The sequence below is a fragment of the Narcine bancroftii genome, chromosome 4 (assembly GCF_036971445.1).
Source record: "Narcine bancroftii isolate sNarBan1 chromosome 4, sNarBan1.hap1, whole genome shotgun sequence".
Taxonomy (NCBI): Eukaryota; Metazoa; Chordata; class Chondrichthyes; order Torpediniformes; family Narcinidae; genus Narcine; species Narcine bancroftii.
Genome location: NC_091472.1, coordinates 130385112 through 130411443, shown reverse-complemented (window position 1 = coordinate 130411443; position 26332 = coordinate 130385112). Strand labels below are relative to the sequence as shown.

Sequence of the window (26332 nt, the reverse complement as noted above, 5' to 3'; positions counted from 1 at the left end):
CTCCGTGTGTTCTAACCAGAGTTTTATAGAGCTGCAACATTACCTCACAGCTCTTGAACTCAATCCCCCGACCAATGAAGATCAGCTATCATAAGCCATCTTAACTACCCTGTCAACCTGCAGGGAAACCTTGAGAGATCTATGGATTAGAACCCCAAGGTCTCTCTGTACTTCCCAAACTTAAGAATCCTGCCATTATTCTGCCTTCAAATACGAGCTTCCAAAATGCATCACCACACTTTCCTTTGGATGGCATTAAATGAAATGTTATTGACCTGAAATGTTAACTCCTCTCCACAAATATTGCCTGACCTTCAGTATTTTCATTTCTGATTTCCAGTATGTCACTTTTTTTTGCTGAATGGTCTTAAAAGTAGATGGACAAATCAAATTATTTTCCCATACCATCACTATCCTAAAGCACCAACAGCACATTCACATTTCGTGCAATGTTCTAATATTTAATGTCACAAAATAATCAGTTTTGTTTCTAAGAATATTGTGGAACAGTTTTGGCTGTGAATTCACCCTCAACGAGATCATCTTATTCAAATCAAACTTTACTCCTCAATAGCATCAAAATCAGAGGTTTTCAAACTGCCCCCCAAACTCATATAAACTCATATTCCACTTTAAGTAATCCCCATGCCAATAGTGCTCTCTGATTAGTAAGGGATTGCTTAAGGTTATATGTGAGTGGGAAGGGAAGGTTGAGAATCACTGTTCTAGACCCGGTTGTTAACTGAAATATTTTGTTTGAGAAAAACTGTCATTGGCCCATTTCCTTTGGAGTTCTTAAACCGTGCACATAACGAGTCAATTAGGTATGATTAAAACAGTGGTTTTCAAACTTTTTCTTTTCACCTACACACCACCTTAAGCAATCCCTTACTAATCACAGAGCACCTACAGCATTGGGAATAATTAAAGCGGAATGTGACTTTGGGCTTGGGGAGGCAGTTTGAAACCACTGATCTAAATACTTCTCTCCACTTGAGCCCAGTGCTGAAAGAGATTCTTTATCCTTTGTTGTACCCATTTATGAAAGCATTATCCTTTCAACATGACAATGTACCTTTCTGAATGCTAGACTGTGCTTCCTGATAAACATTCTCAGCATCTGTTGCTTTCACAATGATGTGCTTGAATACAGGGAAAGTGTTGAGAATATCATCTTCTGTGAAAGTGGGTTTGTGACGATTGTCAAAGTTGTAATCTCGCAGCAGAATCTGAGGGAAAATATTCAAGATCATGAACAACCAATAAATAAAAAAAAGTTATGGCAACATATCCACCGAGAAGGTTAAGTATTATATTTACTGAGCCAGCTGAACAATGACAAGGATTTAAATGCTCAAAAGATGGATCAGGGTCAAGATTAGACAATCCTTCAATGCCAAATATCTTAATTCCATGTGGTATTTGGCATATGATTGACTTTGGGGAGGAATTGTTCTCAGACGATTAAAAAAAACTGCAGCAGAGCATCTACGGTACTTATCCAAGGAGACTGACAACAGCAAAAAGGGGAATTTGTCTTTCACCCCTTATAAAGGAATGAGTTGAACCTTTATGGTGGGAGTTTGTTACAAGACTAGATTTGTCTAGAAATTTCAAGTGGTGCGGTCTTAAACTCTTTCACAGTTTTCTCAGGGATGGTTTTCAAACACGAGACCCTGGGACAACATAAAGGTCAATGAGTTTTTGTTTTGCAGAATATTCACCCAAATGAATTTTGCATCTAGAAACTGGTCAGTGATTAGTCTATTTTCTCAACCCCTTTTGTTCCCATGAGGATTTGAGCCCAGTTGTCATGGTGGTCCCTGTTTGGATGATAAAATTGGACTTTTGACAGTGATTGATTCCATCTTAATGGGTTTTTTTTTTCCCAATCTTCCCTTGATATTGTAAATAACTTCCTGACATCATTTTATACTTAGTGGTTCATTTCAGAAACTGGCCCCAAATTTACACTCCAAAATGTTCTTAGCTCATGGGATGCTTAATTTCTGACATGGGATACTTAATTTCTGACATGGGATACTTAGTGGTTCATTTCAGAAACTGGCCCCAAATTTACACTCCAAAATGTTCTTAGCTCATGGGATGCTTAATTTCTGACAGAATCTTTGCTGGCTTGGATTCCAATCCATCCTAAAAACACAAGTGTGGTCATTGCGGTAACCAAAATTGTGTTTGATGAAGCTCACGTGAAGTACATTAAACTACATTGGAAGTGGCTTTTACCCAACCACAAATTTTACAACGAAAAGTTTATTTCTTCTTCCCATTTTTTTTTTTTAACTTCAAGAGAGAGCAACATATTAAGCAAGGAAGATCTCACTGTGGGCAATATTCAGTGGGGGAAAGAGAGAATTTTCATTTGTCAACTCTCTTTTAAACCCAATGCAATAAAGCCGTTCAGATACTACTCATATTTTTCTGAAGCATCATTAACTTGAAACATGAACTTTGCTGTTCCATTAATTCAAGATTTCTTTACTGTCATTTAATAAAACAGGGGTAATATTACACAAAATTTGCATTAGACACCATCAGCAGAAATTGCTAGGGCCTCTTACAGTCAGAGAAAGAGAAGCAAAAGAGTATTTTCCCAGAATGACCAAGTGTCCATGGATTCACCTCCAGTGCTCCCTCAGCCTCCGTGGCCCCATAGAGACCAGTCCAAACCATCTACAACCTGAGCTCCTGACCCAAACCTCTGACACATTCAAGGAGCCTTCAGCACCCTCTCATATCTTGGTTCCATTCCTTGGTATCACTTCAGCCATTCTCAAGCCTACTCCAAAAGTCCACAGCCTGGTGCAAGTCCCTTAACTGCAGTCGCCCTCAGCCTGCATGGTTTCCTTGAGTTTCCAACAGCCTTCCACCTAGGCATTCTTCAGCCACAAAATCACTCACTATACTGCCACCATGGTCACTGTCCTGTAGAGTTGTCTCCTCTGGTTCTCCTTCTCAAACGGGGGGAGGAGTGTTCACTCCATTTTCTAGTGCTCTGCGCCAGTCCTCTGCCTCCCTAGAGTCTGCAACCCCTCAAGGTTGCCGCCTACATAGGCGCCACCAATTTGGGCACAGATTCCGCCGTAGCAGAATTTAAAAATAAACCACCATCAGCTTCTTTAACAAGCCGTTAAAAGCCTGTATGGAGTCATCAGTAGTTAGACTGGGCGGTAGAGCCCTGCAGAAGAGCGCTATGTCTCCTCTCCTCGCTCTCCATGGGTCCAGATAATCAACAGATGCTGTTGAACATTGTATTTCTACTGTTTTATTTTCTTTCATTTTTGTAGCTTCTTACAAAATAGTGCAGCAAAGGGAATCAATTTTCCATGAGTTCTTGTCTTCTTTAGTAATAGTGGACCTTTGAACAAATTAGTATCAGAGCAATTTACTGGAATGCTCATTTTATGAACTAAACAGAAAAATGCACACCTCATACACCTCGCAGGCAGTACTTGGTAACAGCAGAATATGCATATACTATGTAGTTAAGGTTAAAGAAATTATAGTACCTGAATTCCAGCCTTTAAGCAGAACTCGCGCAACAGGGACACCTTCTGGAAGCCAAACTTCTCCACTGCCTGATCAATTCCATCACTGGAGCACACCAATTACAATATCAGTTATGACAGAAGAGAGGAAAAACAATAAATGAATAGCAAAGACATTTTCTTATTTTCACTGTCCTTTAGAATCACCGTTTCATCACGCTGGTTAAGAGTAAAACAAATTCGGCTATGCCAACTAGCTGGTACAAGAAATCAGGGTTTCTGCCTCTCCGAAATTTAATGACTTTCAGGAAGGAAGGTCTAGCATGGTCAGATTTTGCTTGTATTAGTGAATCTGCTCAAACTAGTGCAATGTTCATCAACCCTCCCCGAAATAGGCATGGATGCCTCTCCAATAACAGGTGTCAGGAAGAACTCAAGGATTGTAAAGATCAGCACCATTTCCTTCTTCGGCAACTAAAGAGGACACGTGTTAGCCCATACCCTCCATCTGAAAGAGCGGTGAGAGAAATTCAAGATGTTCAGCACTCCCACTTCATGCATCAACAAGATTAACACCAAGTCATGGCCAATAAATGATGGAGATAATAACCCAAGGCAACCGTCAATGCCAATACATACCAAGCCAATGCATAGTCAAAGCTTTCCACAGCTTCACTGTTGATCTGTTTCCACAACTCTGTGGAAGTCAGGCTAGCCCAAGCAATGTCATTCCCAGGAATCCGCATCCTGCGCTTGTTTTTTTTCTTGCGTGGTGCAAGCTCATCCGGCAGCAGGTGTGCAACACCACTGGAGTAGGAGCTCAGTAAACAATTTAGAAAGTGAGTAATGGCAGATGAAAGAGCTGATATCTCCACACTCTGAATTAAACATAAAAGCAAGCAGAATTAAACAACTTTGTGAGCTGCAAACAATGAATAAGTATTAATAAAGTAAAATAGCAGACTTTTAGCTCTTTGTTAATTAATTCAGACAATCCCATTTTCCATCCCTTCCTTCCTTCAAGCCCTGCAGATATTTTAAGTATCAATTCTTGTTTAAAAGGTGCAAATGAATCAACCCTAACTAAATTCCAGAAACAGTGATCTGCAAAAAGATATGACCTCAAATTGTTTCTGGAACATTCCTCTCAAACCTGTCCCTTCCAAACCATGAACTTTCAATGTCAATGAATTCTCTAGCCTATCTGAATTCTGAATCCCTTTCTCAACTTTCTCTTCCCCAAGGACACACGTCCCATCCTAAAGAATGACAAGAAGAATTGATTACAATTCATTGTCCAGTGTGTCCAGTGGCATGGTGGTTAAATTACTGAATTAACATCCAGAGGTTTGTACCATTAAGGTACAAGTTCCAATCCCTTCATAAAAATTGAAGAATTTAAAATCTAAAACTAGTGACAGAGAACTTTCATTATTGAGGGGGGAGGGGCAAGGGGTTCTGCTCCCAGAAAACAGACTGTGCACCAATTTATGTAACACAATGCACATTATCTGCATGAGTCAAGAAACAAGAGCTGGAAAAAAACTTGATATATTTTTCTTCCCCTCCACACACACACAAATTTAGTGAGAGTTCATTTTATTCTCTCACATTTTTGAATAGTGATTTGCAAATTCTTTAATTACCATAACCCAAATGCCATGTGGTGGTTACATGTTCTGGATTGTCTCTATGTCCTTCAAGGAAAATTCTGCAGTATTTAGTACAGCCCATATGTAACTCTGGGCTCAGTTGTGTCTGGTTCTCAACAGGAGCAATAAAATAAAAAAAATATTTGGCTTAACCAATGTTCAATAAAGCTTCAACATTACTCGCGATGCCAAGGGTCCTAACTGACCTTGCCAATAGCACATGTGTTTCTGAGCCTCCTCTAAAAGTGTGAAATTTTGTTCATATCCCAACTAAAATATATTACTCAGCAACTCTCTGATTTGGATTTCATCTGCCATGTGTCTGCCTAATCCAATTTGCATTTTCTTAATAGACTAACACCAGGAAGGAATGGATTTCCCATGAAAGAACATCACTTAGAAAAGTTAGAAGAGTTAAATGAAACACAAGACCTTGAGTGATGGTGTGGAATGTTTCCTCTTTTGGGAGAACTTAGATCTGGAAGTTACTGTTTAAAAATAAAGCTTGCCCTTATTTTTTTGCTCAGTGGCTTTGAAATTCCCTTCCTCAAAAACAGGTGGAAGCAGTCTTTGAAAAATGTTCAGGCGGAGGTAGATAAATACTTGATAAGCAAGGTGGTGATAGATTACTGTACACAAACATTCAAAAAAAGCACCCACATCTTGAGTAAAGAAGGCATGAAGGGCTAAATAGCCTACTCCTGTTTGAGGTTCACACGGTTGTCACAAGAAGGATAGATCCGAAGCAATGACTTAGGCCACTTACAAATCAACAATTTCCACCAAACTAAACACAACCTGCTGAAAAAAATTAAATGGTTCAAGTAGCATCAGTAGAAGAAAAAGAATGTTCAATGTTTGAGCCCCTCAAGACTGGAAATGCCTCAGCCTGCTTCCCAATTTGTCCTTCAATTTGTCCATTCTCTAAAGGAAAGGTTATCTATTGTGAAAGTGATTAGCTGATTTTGCGTCAATAATAATTTTGGTAGTTGGCAATTTGTTTTTTCCTTTCTACGTGAATCTTCTTCCAAATGTTGAGCAGGTGGTGCAGTACTGGTGAACTTCTATATTGCATCAGCTTTTCATCCCACTTATCAACTATATGTTCTGGTACTTTCTCTCCTATTTTATCTACCTCTAATCTGGTCCAATCTGGTTTTTCCCTTGTTTGATAAAAAATCTGATAGATATCTTAATTGTGCTGCTCTATAATAATTCCTAAAGTTTGGTAGCTGTAAGCCCCCTTGTTTGTACCATTCTGTTAATCTATCTAGCGCTATCCTCAGTTTCCCCCCTTTCCATAAGAATTTCCTTATTATTTTCTTTAGCTCATTGAAGAATTTCTCTGTTAAGGGAATTGGTAATGATTGAAATAGGTATTGTATCCTTGGGAAGGTATTCATTTTAATGCAATTTACCCTTCCTATCAGTGTTAGTGGTAAATCTTTCCAATGTTCTAAGTCATCTTGTAATTTCTTCATTAATGGCTGATAATTTAATTTGTATAGATAGCCAAGATTATTATCTAGTCGAATACCTAGGTATCGGATTGCTTGTGTTTGCCATTTAAATTGTGATTCTTTTGTAAACTTTGTGAAATCCACATTATTCAATGGCATCGGTTCACTTTTATTTGCGTTGATCTTGTACCCCAATACTTCTCCATACACCACACCCCAAAAGTTAAATAAATGGGACCCAACAGTATCAGATAGATGTTTTCGCTGTAAGAAGGAAATGGGAACAACAGTACATCCAATTTGGGCATGTGAGAAAGTGGAAAAGTTTTGGGAAGATCTAAATCAGGTATTAAATAAAATCACAAAAAGCAACATACCAAAAAATCCAGAGATCTTTCTTCTAAGTAATATAAGAAGAACTAGGCCTCAATTTGGATGAAGCACAAAAAAGATTTATTATGATAGCCTTAGCTGTAGCAAAAAAATGTATAATGTCAACCTGGAAATCAGAAGAGAGCCTGAGAGTACATCAATGGTACATAGAAATGAATAAATGTATTCCATTGGAAAGAATAACATATAATTTAAGAAATAACATCACAGTATTCAAACAAATTTGGGAACCGTACATGGAACACAACAGAGAGGGCCTACCGCGGACCTCCACCCCCTAAAATGACAGAATGAGAAGACGACGAAATGAACTGACCCAGTGTGTAAAAGTAGATGACACAATTTTCTTGTGTATTTTCATTGTGTGATGACATTGTTTAATGGGTTTAATGTATTGTATATGTTGAACGTTGAGTGGGTGGGGAGGGGGGTGGGAAGGGAGGTGGGGAAAAGGGGAGAAAATGACACTGTGTATATTCAAGAGGGAAATGTTTGTGTGTATTTTGGTTAATATGGTTCATAGTGTGAAAAATAAAAAAACTTTTAAAAAGACTGGGAATGCAGTGCAAAGAGGACAGGGGACCACGTGAGATTGGTGAAACATGGAAAGGTGAAATATGAAAGAGGGCAAGCACTGGCAGATGCCAGACAAAGGAAGAGATAAGAAAAATAAAAGGTTAGGTGGAGGAAGACAAGTCATACAAGGTGGAGTCAGTGATTGGAAAGTCAAGGTTGCCAGTGCTAGAATCTGATACATTGTATAAAGAAAGAACAGATAGAATGGTGGGGAAGGGGGGTGAACAAGTGGTGGGGGCAAGAAAAAGAGAGTGCAAGAATCCAGTGGGGAGATGGGAGTGGAATCCCATTTAAATGGCACAATCTATCAAGCTTCCCGATCAAAACACCTGAAGATGAAGTCCCCTGGAGTGGCTATTTTTCTGATCCCCGTACAAAAAGAGGAAATGGAAAAGATGGATTTATGACAAATAAAAGCACAGAGTTAATAGATATGGATTATTTACATAATGTTTGAAGCTCTCCAATAGTCCAAGTGTTATTTTTTATATAAACACTAGTTTTTAAAGAGAATAAAAACATACCCAACAAGATGCAGAGTTGGGGAATGAAGTAGATGAAAATGGTTGTCAATTTCATTTAATTATCCCGTCTTTGTTTTTTTTAAATTTCTTTTAATTGGCTTGAATTTTCTTACTCCTTCCAGCAAACTTCTTTAATTTTGAAAATAAAAATGAATTGAGGAGGATCTTAACCCTCACACAAACTTTCCCAAAACACACAATTGGATTGCACTCAAGGAATAGAGAATGACGAAGTTGAAAGCCACTAGGGTCAATTTCAATGCCACTTAACTGACGGAAGTAACTCATTTTGCACAAGACACAAATTTAGGACATTTGCATACCAATGCACAAGTGTAGGAAGTAGTCAAATGCATTGGTTATGGTAACTAGATGAAAGTAATGTGAAAGAACAGAACAGTTACCTGCAGGTAGAGAACTATGATATGTTTTGCCGCTCGGGTGATAATTTCACTGATCAACAGTCTCTGCAGAAATGCAAACACAATCTTAAACAATTAATACTGACTAAAAGTCTAATTCGATAACATTTGTTAGTTATTGATATACTTAAATCCCACAATTACTGCTTCAAATGACATAAATTACCACATCATTGTATTCAGAATGTAGTAGTGTAATTCTGAGACCAAGAGATAATTTCCTTTCCAACATTGAGATATCACTAGACCTTCACCACATTTTGACATGTACATGTTGAGTAAATATCCTAGATTTGTTGCCATTTACAGCCATATCTCCAAAAATGCCTTTGGATACTGCCCAAATGCCTTCTCATCTTGTGTAAATGTAGCCCTGCCAAAGCCAACATGGTCTATGCATGTACATATTGAAGAATACCATGCTAACTCCAGAACACCTGTTACACTACTAACAATATTGGAAAATTGAGAATGGGCAAACTGGAATTCCTCAGAGAAGTTGCTCTGCAATTTGGAACCTTAGGGATAGCTTATCACATTGTTGGTGTATGGGGTAAAACACAGGATTCTGTTGACATCATAGTTAAGTGAAAAACACACACAAACGCTGAAGAAACTCAGCAGGTCAAACAGTTCCTTTATGTAGCAAAGGTACCGAAATGTTGGTGATGTATCTTTACTTTTGCTACATTAAGCACTGTTTGACCTGCTGAGTTTCTCCAGCATTTATGTGATTTTTTTTCATTTATTGATGTAATATCAGTCCTTCCCCTTAGGTACTCAATCAAGAGAGGTTGCTTACCGAGATATGATCTAGATGTTGCTTGTTTTCTGACTGGCTTATCAGCTGGGTTATTTTACCAATATATCGAATATTAATTCCATATTTGTGCAGATCCTCTGTCATTGTGGCACTATCTGCAGGCATAAGGACCTGGCTCTCACAGTCTTTGATCTAGAAATCAAAAAGAGGGATAGGAGTTCAATGTTTGCAGCATATATTATCCAACAGACATTTCCCAATAGCCTTAACTCTTTCATATAATGGCTTTGTAGCAGGAATGACAAATTGCAACCCCTTCCAACAAAGCCCCTAATTTTTGAGTGGCATGAAACTTTTTAAACCTATTCTAATCCTTTAACCCTAACCGTTCTCTCTTCAATTTTTAAAGATCTTCTTTTCAGCATTTCGTTCATGAGTTAAAGAAATCCAAAAAAAATTATACATTAAAGCATGCTTTTGAACCGCTCTCTCATTTTACATACAAACAAACAAGGGCTCCTGATTATTAATTCACAAACTAATTACACAAAGTTCAATACTTATATTGATTTTCCATTTACCAAAATGTTTGTATAAGACAGCTTCAAGTGTTTTGAAGTGTGTAACAAATGTTCATTTTTTTTTCCCCCCCCATTCACGATCTCATTCTGACAAATCTACATACAGCCACTTACAAAAGTGGGAATCTGTACAGATACAAGGAAGGCTGCAACTTCTTTCATCAATCGCTTCTGAAGTTTCAGAGCTTCCTGTTCAGACTCAGGAAATCTTACATCTGCAACAAAAATTAAATTCCAAATTCAACTCCAAAGCATCTTAGCCAAGCGACATACCAGCTGTTACACAATGCTCAAGCAATTAAAACATTTCCTACAATGTTCATTTGTTCAAAAACATCGTAGGCAACTGGCACTTGTCGTGTCCACCTAACAAGCCAAATCTATTTTATGATCATGTGATGGAATGAGCAAGATTGCTTCATGCAAATCACTGAGTGAATGACAAGTTGTAGCCTCACTTTCAGTGCCAAGACCCCCATGTTACACACGTTCATGTAACAGAAAATTCCCTAACAGAATTCAACAGTCACGATCCAAAATTCGAAGATATGAATAATATTCACTCCCATTTTTTTCAATTTGTATTTCTTGTACAGAAACAGATGATGCAGCTTTGTGTAACAGAAAACTGTAATGCAAATAGTTTTCTTGGAATGCATTCATCCTGATAATAAGAGGAATAATTACACTGAACTCTCCTTACTAAGTCTGTCACTATGTTAATGACCACCATCTATAGATGTAACTGCGACTTCAGAGTTGTCTTTTAACATTACTTCATTCGCTGCTGTTGAAGAAAGTGTTGGTTAGCAAGTAAAAGTAAAAATACATAAATACTGGAGGAACTCAGCAAATATTGCAGCATTCATAGCGGGTATAGATACAAAACCAAGGTCATGAGCCTTTCTTCAAGGTGTGAGGATAAAACAGACAGGCACCTGAATAAAAAGGCTGGAGGAGAAGTGAGGAAAAGGCAGGAGGAGGAGCACGTGCAATGAATGGGAGAACAGAAGAGAAGAGGAAATGTGAGAATTGATCAGGGAAGGGGGTGGCTCTGTGAATACAGACCTCGGGGGAGGGGGGGAGGGAAGACAGGGAGGGAAATATGGAAAGGGGAGAGATGGGGGAAGGGCGGGGCTAATGGAAACCAGAGGTTGATGTTAATGCCATCTGATTGGCCCAGACAGAATACAAGGTGTAGTTCCTCTAATTTGCAGGTGGTCTCAGTCTGGCAGTACATGGGACCATGGACAGATGTGTCCGCATGAGAGTGGGGCGGGGAAATGAAATGGGTTGCCACCGGAAGATGCCCTATATTGAAGTGGACAGAGAGAATGTACTGAGCAAAATGATCTCCCAGTCTGCATCCATTCTCTCTGATGGAGGGGAGCCCACAACAGGAGCATTGGATGCAGTAGAGGTCCCCTGCAGATTCACAAATGAAGTGTGGTTGCAATATGAAGGACTGTTTGGGGCCCCAAATGGTGGTGAGGGCATGTGTAGGTTTTACTGCTGTAACAGGGTTAGGTATCAAGGAGGCAATTGGTGTGAAGGGAAGAGTGGACAATGAACTCATGGAAGGAGCGGTCCCTGAGGAAGGTTGAAAGGGGAGGAGTGCAGTAGAACAAAGTCCTGGGAATTCAGATACATAATTCCCTGAAAGTGGTGTCACAGGTGGGTAGGGTTGTAAAGAGAGCTTTTGGCATATTGGCCTTCATAAATCAAAATATTGAGTATAAGAGTGAGAATGTTATGGCAAAGTTGTACAAGACATTGGTGAGACCAAATTTGGAGTATTGTGTGCAGTTTTGGTCACCTAACTACAGAAAAGGTATCAATAAGATAGAAAGAGTGCAGAGAAGATTTACTAGGATGTTGCCTGGTCTTCAGGAACTGAGTTACAAGGGAAGATTAAACAGGTTAAACGTTATTCCCTGAGCGTACAATGAGAGATTTGACAAAGGTATTTAAAATTATTAAGGGGATAGACAGAGTAAATGTACATAGGCTTATTCCACTGAGGGTAGGTGAGATACAAACATTGGTTAAAAGTGAAAGGGGAAAAGTTTAGGGGGATTGTGAGGGGGAAACTTCTTCAAAAGAGAGTGGTGGGAATGTGGTACTATCTGCCAGCTGAGGTGGTGAATGCGGGCTCAGTTTTAATATTTAAGAAAAATTTGGACACGTACATGGAAGGGAGAGGTACAGAGGGCTATGGATGGTGCAGTTCAGTGGGACTAGGCAAAAAAAGGTTCAGCACAGATTAGAAGGGCCAAAATGACCTGTTTCTGTTCCATAGTGTTCTATGGTTCTTTGATTCTAGTCATTTTTTAATTAAAATAAAGACCAATGGTACTTCACAAGAGTTTCCTGGAAGTTTAAATGGTATGAACTGGCACAAAAGAATTTGCGGAATATATGCGCGATGACCGAAATTTATCAGGAAGTCATGCATCCCATGAATTTTGAGGTCCAAGTCTATAAATTCAGTAATAACATTGCACCAAGTACCACAAATATAATCCAAGTGCAGAATATGTTCAAACAAAAAATATCTCCCTCCCAAATAAGATTTCCCTCACTTTACTGAAGGCATGTTTAATAGTTTACTGGAAATTAACAACAGAAACTGCAATTTCACGAACTCCTAATTGCTCTTTTCAATTACTCAAAATCCAAAGATTTCTCCAACTGAACATTACTCTGTCATGTTTTTAATAATAATTAATTCTGGCTCAAAACTGGACAGTACCTGGTGAATACACATTTGGATTGAAACGGATGTCAAAGACATTATCGTTGATGGAGCCCACCTCTTGACATACTGCCTTCATTTTTTCAGCATCATTTACATAATCTATCAGGCAAGAATAAAATAATTGTAAAAGGCTGCTGTGAAAGTTTGGTTTTCAATTAGGAGGACACCCAATCCACTCCCAATAATCAAGGAACGTTAAAAGACAACAGAGATCAGAGTAGAAAAAATTGAATGCTGTGCACATTTACAAAAATCACATTCTCCACTTTTCCTATGTTGATCTATCACTGTGAAGGTTCCATTAAAAGGTTGCTGTAACATTCATGTGCACTGATTGCAGAATCCTAATAGCTTGATTATGCCTGAGATTGTCTGATCTCAGAAGCTAAGCAGGCTCAGGTCTGGTCAGTACTTGGAGGGAAGACTGCTGAGGAATACCAGGCATTGTAAGTTTCTGCGAGGGGCACTGGACAAATGGTGACCCTCCATCTGACTGCAACAGACTGAGCATTCTGAGTAGTGAGTGCACAAGTCCAAAGCTGATGCTTCTAGCAAAGATGGCTGAATAACATGGGGCTGACAATTCTGGCAGAATGCATTTCCAACTATCCAGCATCATTAATAATATCATCTCTTGTTGGAATAGATTTAATTATTATAGCAAAATGTTCATCAAAATCTGGTGTTTTTAAAACCCTTTAAAAGATTTATCTTTTAGAATATTCATAGCATCTTCTAGAATGTTTTTATTGAATTATCAGAACCAAGGGAAGATTGAACGATGAGCTCATCTTTTGCTAAAGCGTGATTATATCTATTTAAGAAGGTGCTAACATTGACAGCTGACCTCTGCTGCATTTCTGAATTAAAAATATGGTTGTGAGTTAAACCAAACAAATTCATGCAAGGCTCACCTTGAGTGTGTGCCATAAAAAGGTCATTTTCTTCCTGGGCAGCATGCATGCTGTGGGCAGCTTCATCAATTGCAACAACAGCTTTTTTTTTGCCCAAGTTACACTTTTAACTATGCACTTCATTGTATTTTTCCTGTCTCTGGTCATTTTGTTTCTGAGCTTTTCATTCTTTGATGTAGCTACTTCAGAATTAGGAATGTAGATTCATATGTGGCTTCTAAATGTACTGCTTAAACATCAGTTTTAGGGGGAACTTTTGCTATCATTACCCTAACGTGTGATGAATAACTACAACATAGTCAATCAGACCAGCTGAGAGCAGATTCCCTTCAGAACTCTGACCCATTTGAGCCGCCAGAACCATCAACCTTGATCCATTAACAGTCAACCAACAGAGTCAAAGCTCAGAATCAGAACTTATTGTCATGAACATGTGTCACAATATTCATGGTTTTGCAGTAGCATTACAGGGCCTAGCACATTCAATAATACACTGCAACACTTGATTCATTATGGAGCACAGCAGTGGAGCAATCACTCCCAAGAGAATCCAAGCATTTTTCACATCAGATCTTCAACTTTGTCAGGAAGGACTAGTGGAAGAGCAGTAGTCCTTATTTATTAGAATGAGATCATCCACCATATGCTGTTCATCCTTCAATTTTCTTTAATCTTTCAAATTATTTGTGTGTTTTAATGTTTTTTTTAATTTCATTAAATTATTTTGAATGTATTTTAGTGGTTTTTAAGAACAGATAAAACTTTCTTTGTCAAAATACAGTCTTTGACAATTTGAATGGAGCCTCTGGATACCTTGCCAGAGATCAATGGGGATATTGACGAATGCTTGCAGAATGTAGAGGCTCAGCTCTCGATCGACATCCAGAAAAGTGCAGGAAAGTGCAATGTTTGCTGAGACATAATGGTTGAACAAAAACACATCTATAATGCACAATGAATCCTGTAAAAAACAGTTCCCTTCATTAGCTGAACTCCATCTCATTCATCAAAAGAACATGTGCATTCAACACATGCTCATTTGAAATGTGTTCACGACTAATGTGGCATGACATCCAAGAATGAAATATTTTAAAGTCTGCTTTTAAAATGAAACTTATACGAATGGCCCTTGGAAGGCAGGATTATCCTCTGCATTTCCAGTTATGGACTTTCACTAACAAAAGCTTCTAATACAAAGAAATTCCATGCTGATTTGTTACTGGACTAACATGGCAGCTGTGGAATTTTTTAAAAACTCCTCACTGATAAAACTAGCACATTGTTCATAACTCCCAAGATTCACAATTTTTTTTTGAGGAGAAAACTGCCATCCCAAACATGGTAATAGGGAAAACCACACCTTTCAAAATTAATTAAGAGATCAGCAATAGGGGTGGGCTTCCTGGTGACACAGAGATCCTGAAAAAAAATGAGTAAATAATAAAACAAACAAGGTCCATCAGCATCAGTTTGCTGTTGCCCAGTTTCAAACTTCCCTTAAATTAAAAAAATGTGGGCAAAAATTTGGATACAACAGTATGTGCACAAAAACAATGGTTACGTTCATTGCTTTAACCAATCATTCCATAGAATATGGTAGCTTTCAGCTTACGTTCATGCCATATATGAGTGACTAAAAAGTACAAGTTGCCAATTATTTTATTTTATTATCAGCACAACTTTATCTTTAATGCCAAGCAGCAAACTAAGATTGTGTGCACCCCAACCAAGTATGCCAACCAGACAACTTTCCTTGTAATGTTGCCTTCAATTTGCGCATCTTATTTTAAAATAATCTCCAAATTGTTCCAGCAGTTATTGTGCAGTTAAACACAACAAATTTTCCATTATAAAAACAAAAACAAATGTGCATTCATTGCAGTGCATTCACATGCCTTATTAGCAATATTAGCTGGGAATTTGCGCATAGCAAGCTCCTGCAAATAGAAAGACAAATTACATTTATCCGATTTTGACGAGATATGGGATTTGCCAGGGCTAATTACTTTCTTTTCAAAATTTTGCCAGCATTCAAATTTAGAACGAGTTTTCAAGAATAGAAAGATTTATAACACTGTAACACAAGATGGCAGCTCTGACTGTTCAAGTGCTGGAGTGGAGCTTGACATTGCAACCCTTTGACTCATTGAGAAAACCACCACACAATACAATGCCAACAATTATAAAATCTAACCAATTATTTGTTTGCTTATTCATAACCAACTGAATATCAGAAGTACAATGTGTCAAAAGCATTTCTTGACAGTATCTACTCTAACTACATCAATTTAGAATTAAAAAAACCCATCTTATTCAGGTGGTGTTCTTTATTGCACAAATTGAACTCAACTGCAGTGTGCAAGAATTGTGACTTATGATCCTCAGACTCGGACAGTACATTGGATTCAGTTCTCACTTGCACTTCCTTCCAGTCTTGTGTGCAACCTCAAGAATATGCTCCACAATATTCCATCTACTACTGCCATTAATACCACATCCTTGACTAACTTTTCCAAACAACTGGATTCCCTTACCATCAGATTCTGTTGTGCTCTCTCCATTCTCCATTAAACTCTTTCTTCTGTCACTTCTGTGCTTTTTCTCCTTCAAGAGCTTTGTAAACTGTGTGTACCTAAAGTATGAAAAGCAATCAAACATAACACGAGCAAGTGATGGTAAGCAGTCACACCATCAATATTTTCACCTTCGAAGTGTACATTCAAGGGAAAAAATTCTCTGCTGGGATATGCAATTTCAATCTTTAAATAGGTTCAGCACTCAGGCATTGTAAAGTGATGAACCTGCACATTGAGTTTCATGAATATAATTGCACATGTAACATCCACATCTCTACTGCATGAGTACAAAATGCCAACTGGTGGACCAAGTGATGGCAGTGAAAGTAAAAGCTGTTGCCTGGCTTTGACAGAGTATGCATTTTAATGACTCGCAGCTGACAGGCAGACATGGGAACCCCAAGATTTCCCTCTTGTGTGATGCAATCAAATCATGTAGTTTATTTATCTCTCAAAAAATATATACTTTTTTGAAAAAAAGCATAGTAGAAAGTTAAATAAAAACAGATTTCAAAGAGATGGATAAATTTTAAACTACATCCTCCAGTCCTGTGATCGTAATCTTATCAATTTAGCCTCCTTCCACTTTCTTAATTCTGCCATGTAGAATTTAGAAATGTTAATCTACTTTTCCATCTAGTCAGGATTTGATCTGATGTTCTTTGTAATAAAATACTGCCCAGCAATACAGAATTTATATTCTTAAAACTTAAATTATTCACATAGTCTACATATACATTCAACTAAAATCTCAGTTCTCACTCTCAAATTATGATGCACTGTCATTTGTGGGGCGGTGGGGGGGGGGGGGCGGGTGGGGGAGGCTGAAACCTTCAATCTTGTGGAAAGGAAAAGAGAACAATTAAGCCAAGGAAAGACCCTCCACAATAGACAGTACTTGCAAACCTCCCAGCAGATTGTTATTCAGTAGTATGTGCCACAAAGGGAAAATGCAGAACCAAAGGCAAGTTCTGTTATTTCAAGTTCAAAGACAGTGAAACATTTTAACATAGCCTTGCAAATTATTGCTGGGATGGTTGCCACAAGCAAGTCAACTATTTTATATTTCATTGCAACACTTATTAGCTGTTGTGCCATTAAGTTAGAGTAACCTCATCAACCCCATTTTCACACTCATTTCTCCATAATTTATTCTATTAACCCCCTGTTACCAAACTGGGCAATTTATAGCAGCCTATTAACCTACCAACCAACACATCTTTAGCATTTAGGAAGAAAATAGGGCATTCTGAGGCAAGCCTTGCATTCATGGAAGAACATGCAAATGCCACACAGACAATGCTGCTCCATTATGCAAAATCTTCAGATGGTACAGAGGTGAACAGACCAAGATGTTACATTCCAGCCAATCATCACCTTTGTCCTTCTGTTCCCACAAGTTCTTGGGTGCAAAGAGAAAAACAACATGGATCACATACTCAAGATCAGTTTGTGCCACACAGAGTAGACCCAGGAATGTAAAAAAAAAACAAAAAAAGCAAAAGAACTAATAAAAATCCAAAACAATGCCAACCACATCAGCTCCATGGATTCTTTTGAAATATACCAACAAAAAACCAGAGAAGAATCTCTCCCCAAAACAAAAAGCAGCTATGTAAAGTTAACTGAAAATTTAGAAAGTAAAATTGATTGATTTTTGTTAAGCATGCTTCTTGAAGTAAATAGAGGCAAAATGCAAGAGACCAACGATCAACTTTAAAGACTTGACTGGTTGAATAGACTATTCCTGTTCCAAGTTACTCTACATGACTAAGATGAAGGCACTGGGATAAGTAGAGAAGATAAAATAAAAAGAACTTCTTTAAATTACTTTTATATCTCTCCAAAAGATGGTACCAAAAGGATGGTACTATTGAAGAATAATTTAAATGGGAAACAAAATACAGGATATAATATTACGGGAGCTTAAGAGTTGCTTTACACATTTTAAAAAGTACAAAAAGCTAAATAGTATAGTGGGAGTGAGAAGAATCTCTCAAGGCTCTGTGAAGCAATGCATTAGCACAAAAGATTTAGTTCTATGCTGTCATACAACTCTACACCTTTTTTACTTATAGTAAACATTACTTAAACTTATATTAAACATTACTTGTGTTGAATGAAATTCTCCACCAATTCTGATCGTAAACAGCAAAGCTTATGTCGATATTCTTTTGGGAATCCCAATCTCTGACATTCTTCATGCAACTCTTCACCGGCTCTTGGCAGGTAGTTCAGATCTGGAGGGAATGTCCGGAATAAATCAAGAAGATAGCGTCGACCGTCATTTCCCACAATTCCTTTGCAGTCCATGGACGAACACATCATGAGGGGCTGATCCATTTCATTCAGAATCAAATGCTTTTGAATATGAAGGAGCTTGGAGGTTTTTAACAACAAGCCAACATACTCAAGATCAGAAATGACACCTTTGCCAAAATTAATTGATCCATAAACCACATACTGCTCTTGGTCCTGTTCCAGGATTCCAGGAATAATGGACTGTGCAACGATTCTGTAACCCCGGTAATCCACTATTATAGTCCCCAGAAGATGCAGACCCTCCACATTCAAATCACTATAAGCTTGTATTCCTTTCAGGTCATTGCTTGATGCAGTATAGGCAGCGTGATCCCCACCCGACGCTTTAAAGTTGTCTCTGATGTCAAATCCAAAACTAAAAAAAATGTTGTTCCAGATGAACATCTGCATTTTGATATATTCCCCTGGATTGATGGCCATGATGTTCCCATCAACAACTGCCATTGCACCATAAATAGCAGCTGCAACAAAATCCCTGTTTACCTAGTTGGAAACAAAAAGAGCATCTGAATCAGTGATCTGAATGAGGCATAGTGCAAAATGCAAATGAAGCCACTTGCACAAGCCTGCTGTCAGCTAGGCACACCTGAAACATTCAGGCAAGAGTTTACAAAACTCAAATAGCCCAATTGGGTAGCACAAATAAAATAAACCACATCTTACTGAGGCTACAACTTGCAGAAGCCAATTCCACCAGGATTTGTTATTTGAATTAATAATGGTGGTAAAAGTAAGATTCTCCTTCAGGAGCCAGATATATGCCAGGGAAGGTTGGGAAGGAAGACTAAAGGGGAAAATGTTTTTGAATGAGGAACTAAAATAAGGAAAAAGGTGAGTGATTGAACTTCCATGTGAAATTCCTGTTGTTAAGTTGGAGAAGTTCTGATCATTGGATGAAAAACTTAATGCTAGAGAAACTCAGCTGATCAAACAGTGTACTTTATGTATTGTATTGTGGTTTGATACTTTGAAGAAGGGTTCAAGCCCAAAATGTTGGTTATGCACCTTTTATCTTTACGACATAAAGTACACTGTTTGACCAGCTGAGTTTCTCCAGCATATAGTTTACAGTTTCCTTGTTCAGATGTTTGCACCAGCTGATACTTTGTTCAGAATTGGATACTTTGAAAATTTGAAAATGATAAAGTTTATTTCATACACAGTGGACATATGCACAAAAAATCTAACTGAAAATTGGTGAACAGGTTCTTGTGGAAATATAATAGCATTCTTAAAAGAAATGAAAAGAGACAATACAAAAAACATGTTAAGGTTAATGTTGTTTAAGCACATCAATATTTCCTTCAGATAGGACAAGATAGATTAGAACCATGAAGAGCAGGCTCTTAGTTTCTGGCAAACACTGGTCCATACTATCACACATCTCCTTTGCATTCAGGAGCCAGAAGTACTTCATTATGGATACCAGAAAGTAATGAGAAGTAGACATTCAGAGGCAGGCATGAATATAGTCATGGACCTTGTACTTGAGCAGAGTGCAAGTCCCAGCAACGATTCTGCTGATGGATCAGAAATTATGCTTTGTTTCTCTCATGGATTCCATTGCTTTCTCATCAACTTCAGAAATAGATTTAGCTCACTGGAGGGAAGTTAGGAGAATTCTATGGGAGCATCTCCTGAGTTACCACCATTATCTAAATTTGTCCATAAACCAGTTGGTTCATTTGTGGGATTAACACTGAATATAATGAGGTACAGCCTGTCAACCACGGTCAATATATCAACTTACAAAAAGTAGTGGACAACATCGACCGTGATGTAGACCCTGAGTGCAACCTATAGCATCACAACATCGACGTCATCCCATTCATTTAGCCCATTGTTGCAGACAGCCTGCAGTTTAGTTTGGACTGCAGGCAGTCCACAAACTTGTCTAAGGCTGCCGCAGGAAAAATTTCAGAATGGCAATGAGCCACTCATTTACTTTCTGAACTTTTTACACAGCCTGCATTGCAGGAACTTTGCAAACATTTTCCATTACGCAGCAATTGTGTCACAAACCATAATAGTTAGATCTCAGAGGTACCAAAAGATGTTTTGTTTACACTGAAAGGTTTAAAAGTTCCAGATTCCTTAATTTCCTTTTTCTTTCAGAGTCCTATCCTCACATTACAGGGTCTTGGAAATTGGTTGTTCAACAAGAGCAGTCAACTTCATCCTGAGAGAAGTAGGATAATCTTGTTCTCCCATATGAATGGGAGAAAATTCACTTAATTTACAGCCTCCTGCTGACTTGACTCTCTTTTACAAGTTGTTGGGCCCTGTGAAGTGAGATTCTCAATTGAAAATCCTTCATGCCCAAACTGAATACACTTTGAAATATAGAGTGATTTCAGAAAGTAACACACTGCACAAGATGTCCCAAAATTGAACATAGTCGCAGTGAACCCTAGTTCACAGTTTTGAAAAGTAAACATTAGTTCTTTAATCGCACACTTCCCAATTGACAAGTACATACATCCTACAACGTGTGGATGGGAGGGTGAAAAGCAGCTGGAATTTATGAAGCATTTTCAATTGGGAGGATCAACTTCACCACACAGTTCCACTGCACATTGGTCACGTCAGAAATTACTTTACACCTCTCCAAAATAAAGAAAGATCTAAGTGATTATATGTACATTCCCATTTAAACCCTTTATCATACTTTGATAAATCTCAGGCAATGTTCCAGCAGCAATTAAGGCAAAGCATGTTGATACCCAGTGTCTCAAACCCATGTTTTATCATTCATGAAGATTTTTTTTTAAATATATAGGTTTTTATGGGTGATTTTTGTTTTAAATGGATCAAGTTTTGATTTTAAAAAAATTCACCCCATACTTCTCTGACACAATCAGAAATCAAATCTTGAGGCAGAATCCTCAATCAGTAAAAAAACTGAAAAATAATAATGTTGGGAGTTCCACAAAACGAGAGAAGGATTTTTTCTGCATGTACTTGAAAGAGGAGATTTCATTGGAATTATTTGAATAGGTATTTCTGTTCTTCACCTTAAAGAATGTTTGTTCCTTCAATAGTCGCTGCATTAGGTCCTGACATGGCATTTCCCGTGTTAACTGGAGCTCCTCATTCCAATCTCGTAACTAGAAAAATGAAAAATATTGAATTATTCAATAAACCAAATGAAGTGGCTACGTAAACACAAGACTATAAACCTATGTTCCAACTTTAGAATTCCAGCTTCTGGAGTAGAATTTAATTTTCTCCCCAAAAATTTACTTCATGTTACAGTGATAGCTTCTCACCCCTGCAGCTGAAGAAAGAACTCTGAAATTAATAACATAGTTGCCTGCCTCTCACCTGTCCAGAAATATGCTCTTCCTGACAGAGTTTAGAGGTGAATGTATCCTCTGCCCTTGCAAAGTCAATGGTATGTGGTTTGTGTGGGACAATCCAGCTATAGGTCTGGAATGGCGTGGCAAGTCTTGTCAATGGATGACAGTTTGTTCTGAAATTGAAGTGACAAAAAATAAATTACAGCTGTTACATATTCATCATCTTTAAAGACTAGTTTGAAAGACCAAAGCCTTCCTGCTAAATATTCCCCAAGCTTCATATCCATCACTCCTTCTAGCAACTGTTTTGAGTCAAAACTCATACTGGGCAAACTTAGTGATTATGCGATGATACCTCTTAGAAATAATTACACTGGGACACAATTCAAAACATTGCTCAACCCTACCCTTAATCAGGTCCTGAAATTCTCATCCATACCACCTCTGGTCTTCTTATTGACTTGGTGATCCCAAAGTCACTAAGCCATCTCAAATATGAACCATATGGGAATCCTATTTAAACAATGCAGTCATTTAAAAACTCATTGTTTTCACAATCATCTGAGGCTTTTTCCTTTCCTGCTTTTAACTTTTCTCCAGCCCTTCTCCAGTTCTGGTTTTCTTGATCACTCCAAATTTTAATTGCAACATTTATTTTGCAGTTTTGGTCAAAGCTCTGCAATTTTGTCCTTTATTAAAAAAAAGCTTCCAATTTATTATACCCCCGAAATACCAAGTCTGATTTACTGAAGAGATCAATAGTTGAGGCATAAAGTGATTAGTTCAAAGATTCGAGAGGGAATTGTTAAGAAATTCTTTCATCTAAGAAAATGGCAGATATCAGGAATTCACTCTCGGAATCAATTTTCAATCTGAACATGAAATAGACAACGAGCTATAAAGTGAAATTAGGTTGGTTAGCAAGGGCATGCTTTTTTCTGTACTACAATTAGACTGGTTAGCAAGGGCCTGCTTTTTTCTGTACTACAATTAGGCTGGTTAGCAAGGGCCTGCTTTTTTCTGTACTATAAATTTTCATGATGCTAATTATTTTGAAGCCCTTTGTTTCTGAAATACTAAGGATACAATTTAAATTCAAGTCGTCATTACAACTAGAATTTAAGATCACAACTTGAATGTGTAATTTTTCCACAGTTAATCATATTTGGAGGTTAAACAAACAGTATCCAACACTTTCAAGATCAGAAAAGCATAATGACCAGCAATTTAATCACAGATTTGAGAGTCTCTGAATTACAATGTGTTTAACTTGGAAAGAGAATTACAAATCGGTGTGGATTGAACTGGGGTTAGTCAGTTGAAACTGTAGCTTAAATAGGATTTGCTGGTCACCAGGCCACCAGGACCTCCACAACAAATGAAAATTTACAACCAACCATAGTAGGCAACCTCAACAAGGGATAAAGATTAAACAAGAGAACTGGACAACAGAGCAATGATTGCCATTTTGATGCAGTTAATGCTATTTGATTAAACACATGCCACAAAATCCCAAGATTCAAAATTCAATTTATTATCATACTAATAAAAGTGTCGTATTACATGAAATTTCTTTTTGTCTGCTGCATGCCAGACAGATTTACTACCGACAAGAATTGCCTAAGCACCTCTTACATTTCTTACAGAGAGAGAGAGAGAGAGAGAGAGAGAGAGAGAGAAGCAAAAGAGAGATTCCACCCCCCCCCCCATCTCACCCCATAGAGTCACCAAGTGTCCATAGATTCGCCTCCAGCGCTTTTGCAGCCACACAGAGTCCAAACCATTGGCAACCCAAGCTCCAGATCCGAACCTCCGACCCCTCAGCACCTTCTCACATCCCGGTTCCGAAACCTGGTACCCCACTGGCCAGTTCGAGCCAGTCTCCAGCAGTCCACAGCCCAGCACGAGTCTCCCAACAGCAGTCCCCAGCAGCCCACAGCCTCTGTGGATTCCTCATCAGCAGCCCGCCACAGAGCCCCCTCACTGGTCCACCTCCATGGTCACAGCTGCATGGGTCATCTCCTCTGCTTTTCCTTTTTAGACGGGTGTTGGTCTTCCTGTTTTCTGGTGCCCTGCTCCAGTCCTCCATCTCCCCACCGATCAGTGGGTGCTGCCAGAGCCACTGTAGCGGCAGCGCTGCCACTGGTGCAAACCCGTGGGGAGTTTGTTCAGGAAAAACAAGAGATTGCAATATTTCTATCGCGTTTGGTCAGACAGCAACTCGCTATAATTTTCAATGAAAACATTTTCATTTTGGATTGTTAAAACCTAACCTCGACATAAATTGGGAGTGGTTGGGGCTACATGAATGGTATGAATACAAAATTTTCTAATTTCAGATAATGAGTCCCTTTTCTCTTCTTCTTCTGTTCTTCCCCTCCCCTCTGTTTTTGTTCCTTTTCCCATTCACCCCCACACAGCTCCTCAGTTTATCAGGTTGCAGCACTGCCAGGCCTTGGTCTTCTGACAACCCACTCCAATCTGCATAACTCGCCTTCCTCCACCCGACCCTTTTTTTCTCTTGCCCCTCTCATTTAGTATGGTATCGACCAATCTACTGCCTCTGCCCATCATGTTTCACCAATCCAAATCTGTCATTACATGAGATTCCCTTCTACCTTTTTCCAGTCTTGATAAAGGGTTTTAGATCAAAAATTCAACCATTCTTTTTCTGCCACAACTGCTGCTTGCTCCAGCAGTCCTCTTGAAGACCTGTGCTGAGCTTCAGATTCCAGCATCTACACAGTCTTATTTGTGTCTCCAGTTTATTACTCTGCTACGAAGTCTCTTCAAGGCATGCTGGTTTTGAAGATTCTCTCCTCTTTGACAGGACCTCAGAGTCTTTCTCTCACTGTTCCCAATCTGTGGTTTCTATTGCTCTCTGGCTCTTCAACAACGTCCTGATCATGACTCACTACCACTACAATGTATCGTTCCTCAGCACTTGTCTTCAATACCACCTTGTTTCTTGAGTTTTACAGCTCTATTCCAGGTCTCCCAGACCAGAACCAACCAAAATATATCCAGTATGTGGATTCAATTCACCTTTTCTCCCAATGATTCATCCTCCATTTCCTACACTCCACCATCTTTGGCTCTTTCTCTTTCACTCCCAAAGTTCCCAAATTCACTTTCCCAAATATATTGTGAACTGCAATTCTACTTCATCCTCCACCAGATCCACTTCTTGAACCAACGTTTCTCTGTGTTCCTGACCTCTGGACCAGTGGATGTACTGCTGTAATGCTCTCAAAACTCCGGTTCAACTTCTGGGTCATGCATCTCTATCTAGATCTCCTCACTCTCCCTCCCCACGTCAGACTCCTGATATTCTGCTATACTACTAATCTGACCCCAGCTCTTCTCAGCCTGCTTTTCTTCTTCCCCTGTGATTTGTCTCACTAGTGATCCACACCCTCCTCTGAACTCGCATCCCACCCAAACCACACCACCATTCTTTCCCATTCTCTTTCCCCTGAGCCCCCCTCCATTGTTGAGATGTTTTACAGTAATGATGGAGTATCTTGTGATCACTGTGCACATGTACAATTTTTTCTGTTTCAATGCTTTAAAACATCTCCAATCTAAAGATTAGAGAAAGCAGCTTTTTTCTTAGTTTGTTTACAACACATCTCTACCCCCCCCAACAGAGCATGGTTCATTTACATCATCAACTGATACGCCTACAGGATTATTGCTCCATGGCCTTGAAGACACCTGTGGTGTCAACAACTTTCAAAGTATCACACAGATTCTGCAACAATAGTCTCCTTAATTGGTTTGATCACTGGCTCATGACTATACATCCAATACCATTTCACCTCCAAGGCCAATTTTCTGAGTGGCTCACAAATGTTACATGGGCAGACAAGATGCTAGTGAACTGAAGACAACACTGCACTCATGCAGACTCAGCAACTCCATTAATAGTTCGATTGAATCTCGGTTCAGACAATTTTTTGGTGATCACATTCTCAAGAACAATTAGGAATGGGTAATTAAATTCTCACTCAGCCTACAAATCCCATATCTCCTTGAACAAATTTTAAAAAGTAAACTTTGAAGGAGACTTTCTTCATTTTAAACTTGATTTTTTTTTTTTACTTGTTCAATCTCAGATGCTTCTACTTGTGTTTTCTCTTCAAAATTCTCAGCTTTAGGTCATGTTACATTCTGCTTTTTACCCCACCCCCCCTTAAACACACACACACAATTTATGGCAGCCAATCTTTCCCAGAAGATTTCTGGTGCTGCACTGCTTCTATTTGACACTCTTATCCAATGGGGCTTATCAAATAGTGTGTTGAAACAGAATGAATGGTAGCAATCACTATATTCCAGATCACATGAATTGCATTCAGGACAAGAAACTTTTTTTTGCTTGCCTCAGGTTGAGTGAAATGTCTATCATCTTTATAGAAGAACGGTGGTTCTTCTTCCATTCTGGTCTCAACCAGCCATTCTCAACTGGAGCCCTAAGATAGTTCCCCCCACCACCCGCCCACCCACCCAAGGACAACAGCACATTTAAAGGGCTGATTCTAAATATTTTTAATGTAGTTGGGAGATGTATGGAAGAAAGC

The 26332-nt window shown here is 38.7% G+C and overlaps 1 protein-coding gene across 6 annotated transcripts in view; it reads right to left on the bottom strand.

Moving 5' to 3' along the window:
• The window catches only part of LOC138761155 (clustered mitochondria protein homolog), a 108660-nt gene that overhangs the window by 19341 nt on the left and 62987 nt on the right, over positions 1-26332 (bottom strand). For 5 of the 6 annotated variants that reach the window (XR_011356145.1, XM_069932845.1, XM_069932844.1 and 2 more), the window contains exons 8-18: positions 21775-21922; positions 21465-21557; positions 18239-18933; positions 16087-16184; positions 12633-12737; positions 9995-10095; positions 9339-9491; positions 8519-8581; positions 4149-4387; positions 3531-3615; positions 1076-1229 (exon numbers count right to left, since the gene is read on the bottom strand). Coding sequence is in view for 5 of the 6 variants with exons in the window: in XM_069932845.1 (XP_069788946.1) it covers positions 1076-1229; positions 3531-3615; positions 4149-4387; positions 8519-8581; positions 9339-9491; positions 9995-10095; positions 12633-12737; positions 16087-16184; positions 18239-18933; positions 21465-21557; positions 21775-21922 (1934 nt within the window). In the remaining variant the exon portion in view is untranslated. The remainder of the gene's footprint in view (positions 1-1075; positions 1230-3530; positions 3616-4148; positions 4388-8518; positions 8582-9338; positions 9492-9994; positions 10096-12632; positions 12738-16086; positions 16185-18238; positions 18934-21464; positions 21558-21774; positions 21923-26332) is intronic. The other variant, XM_069932846.1, reaches the window with a different exon arrangement.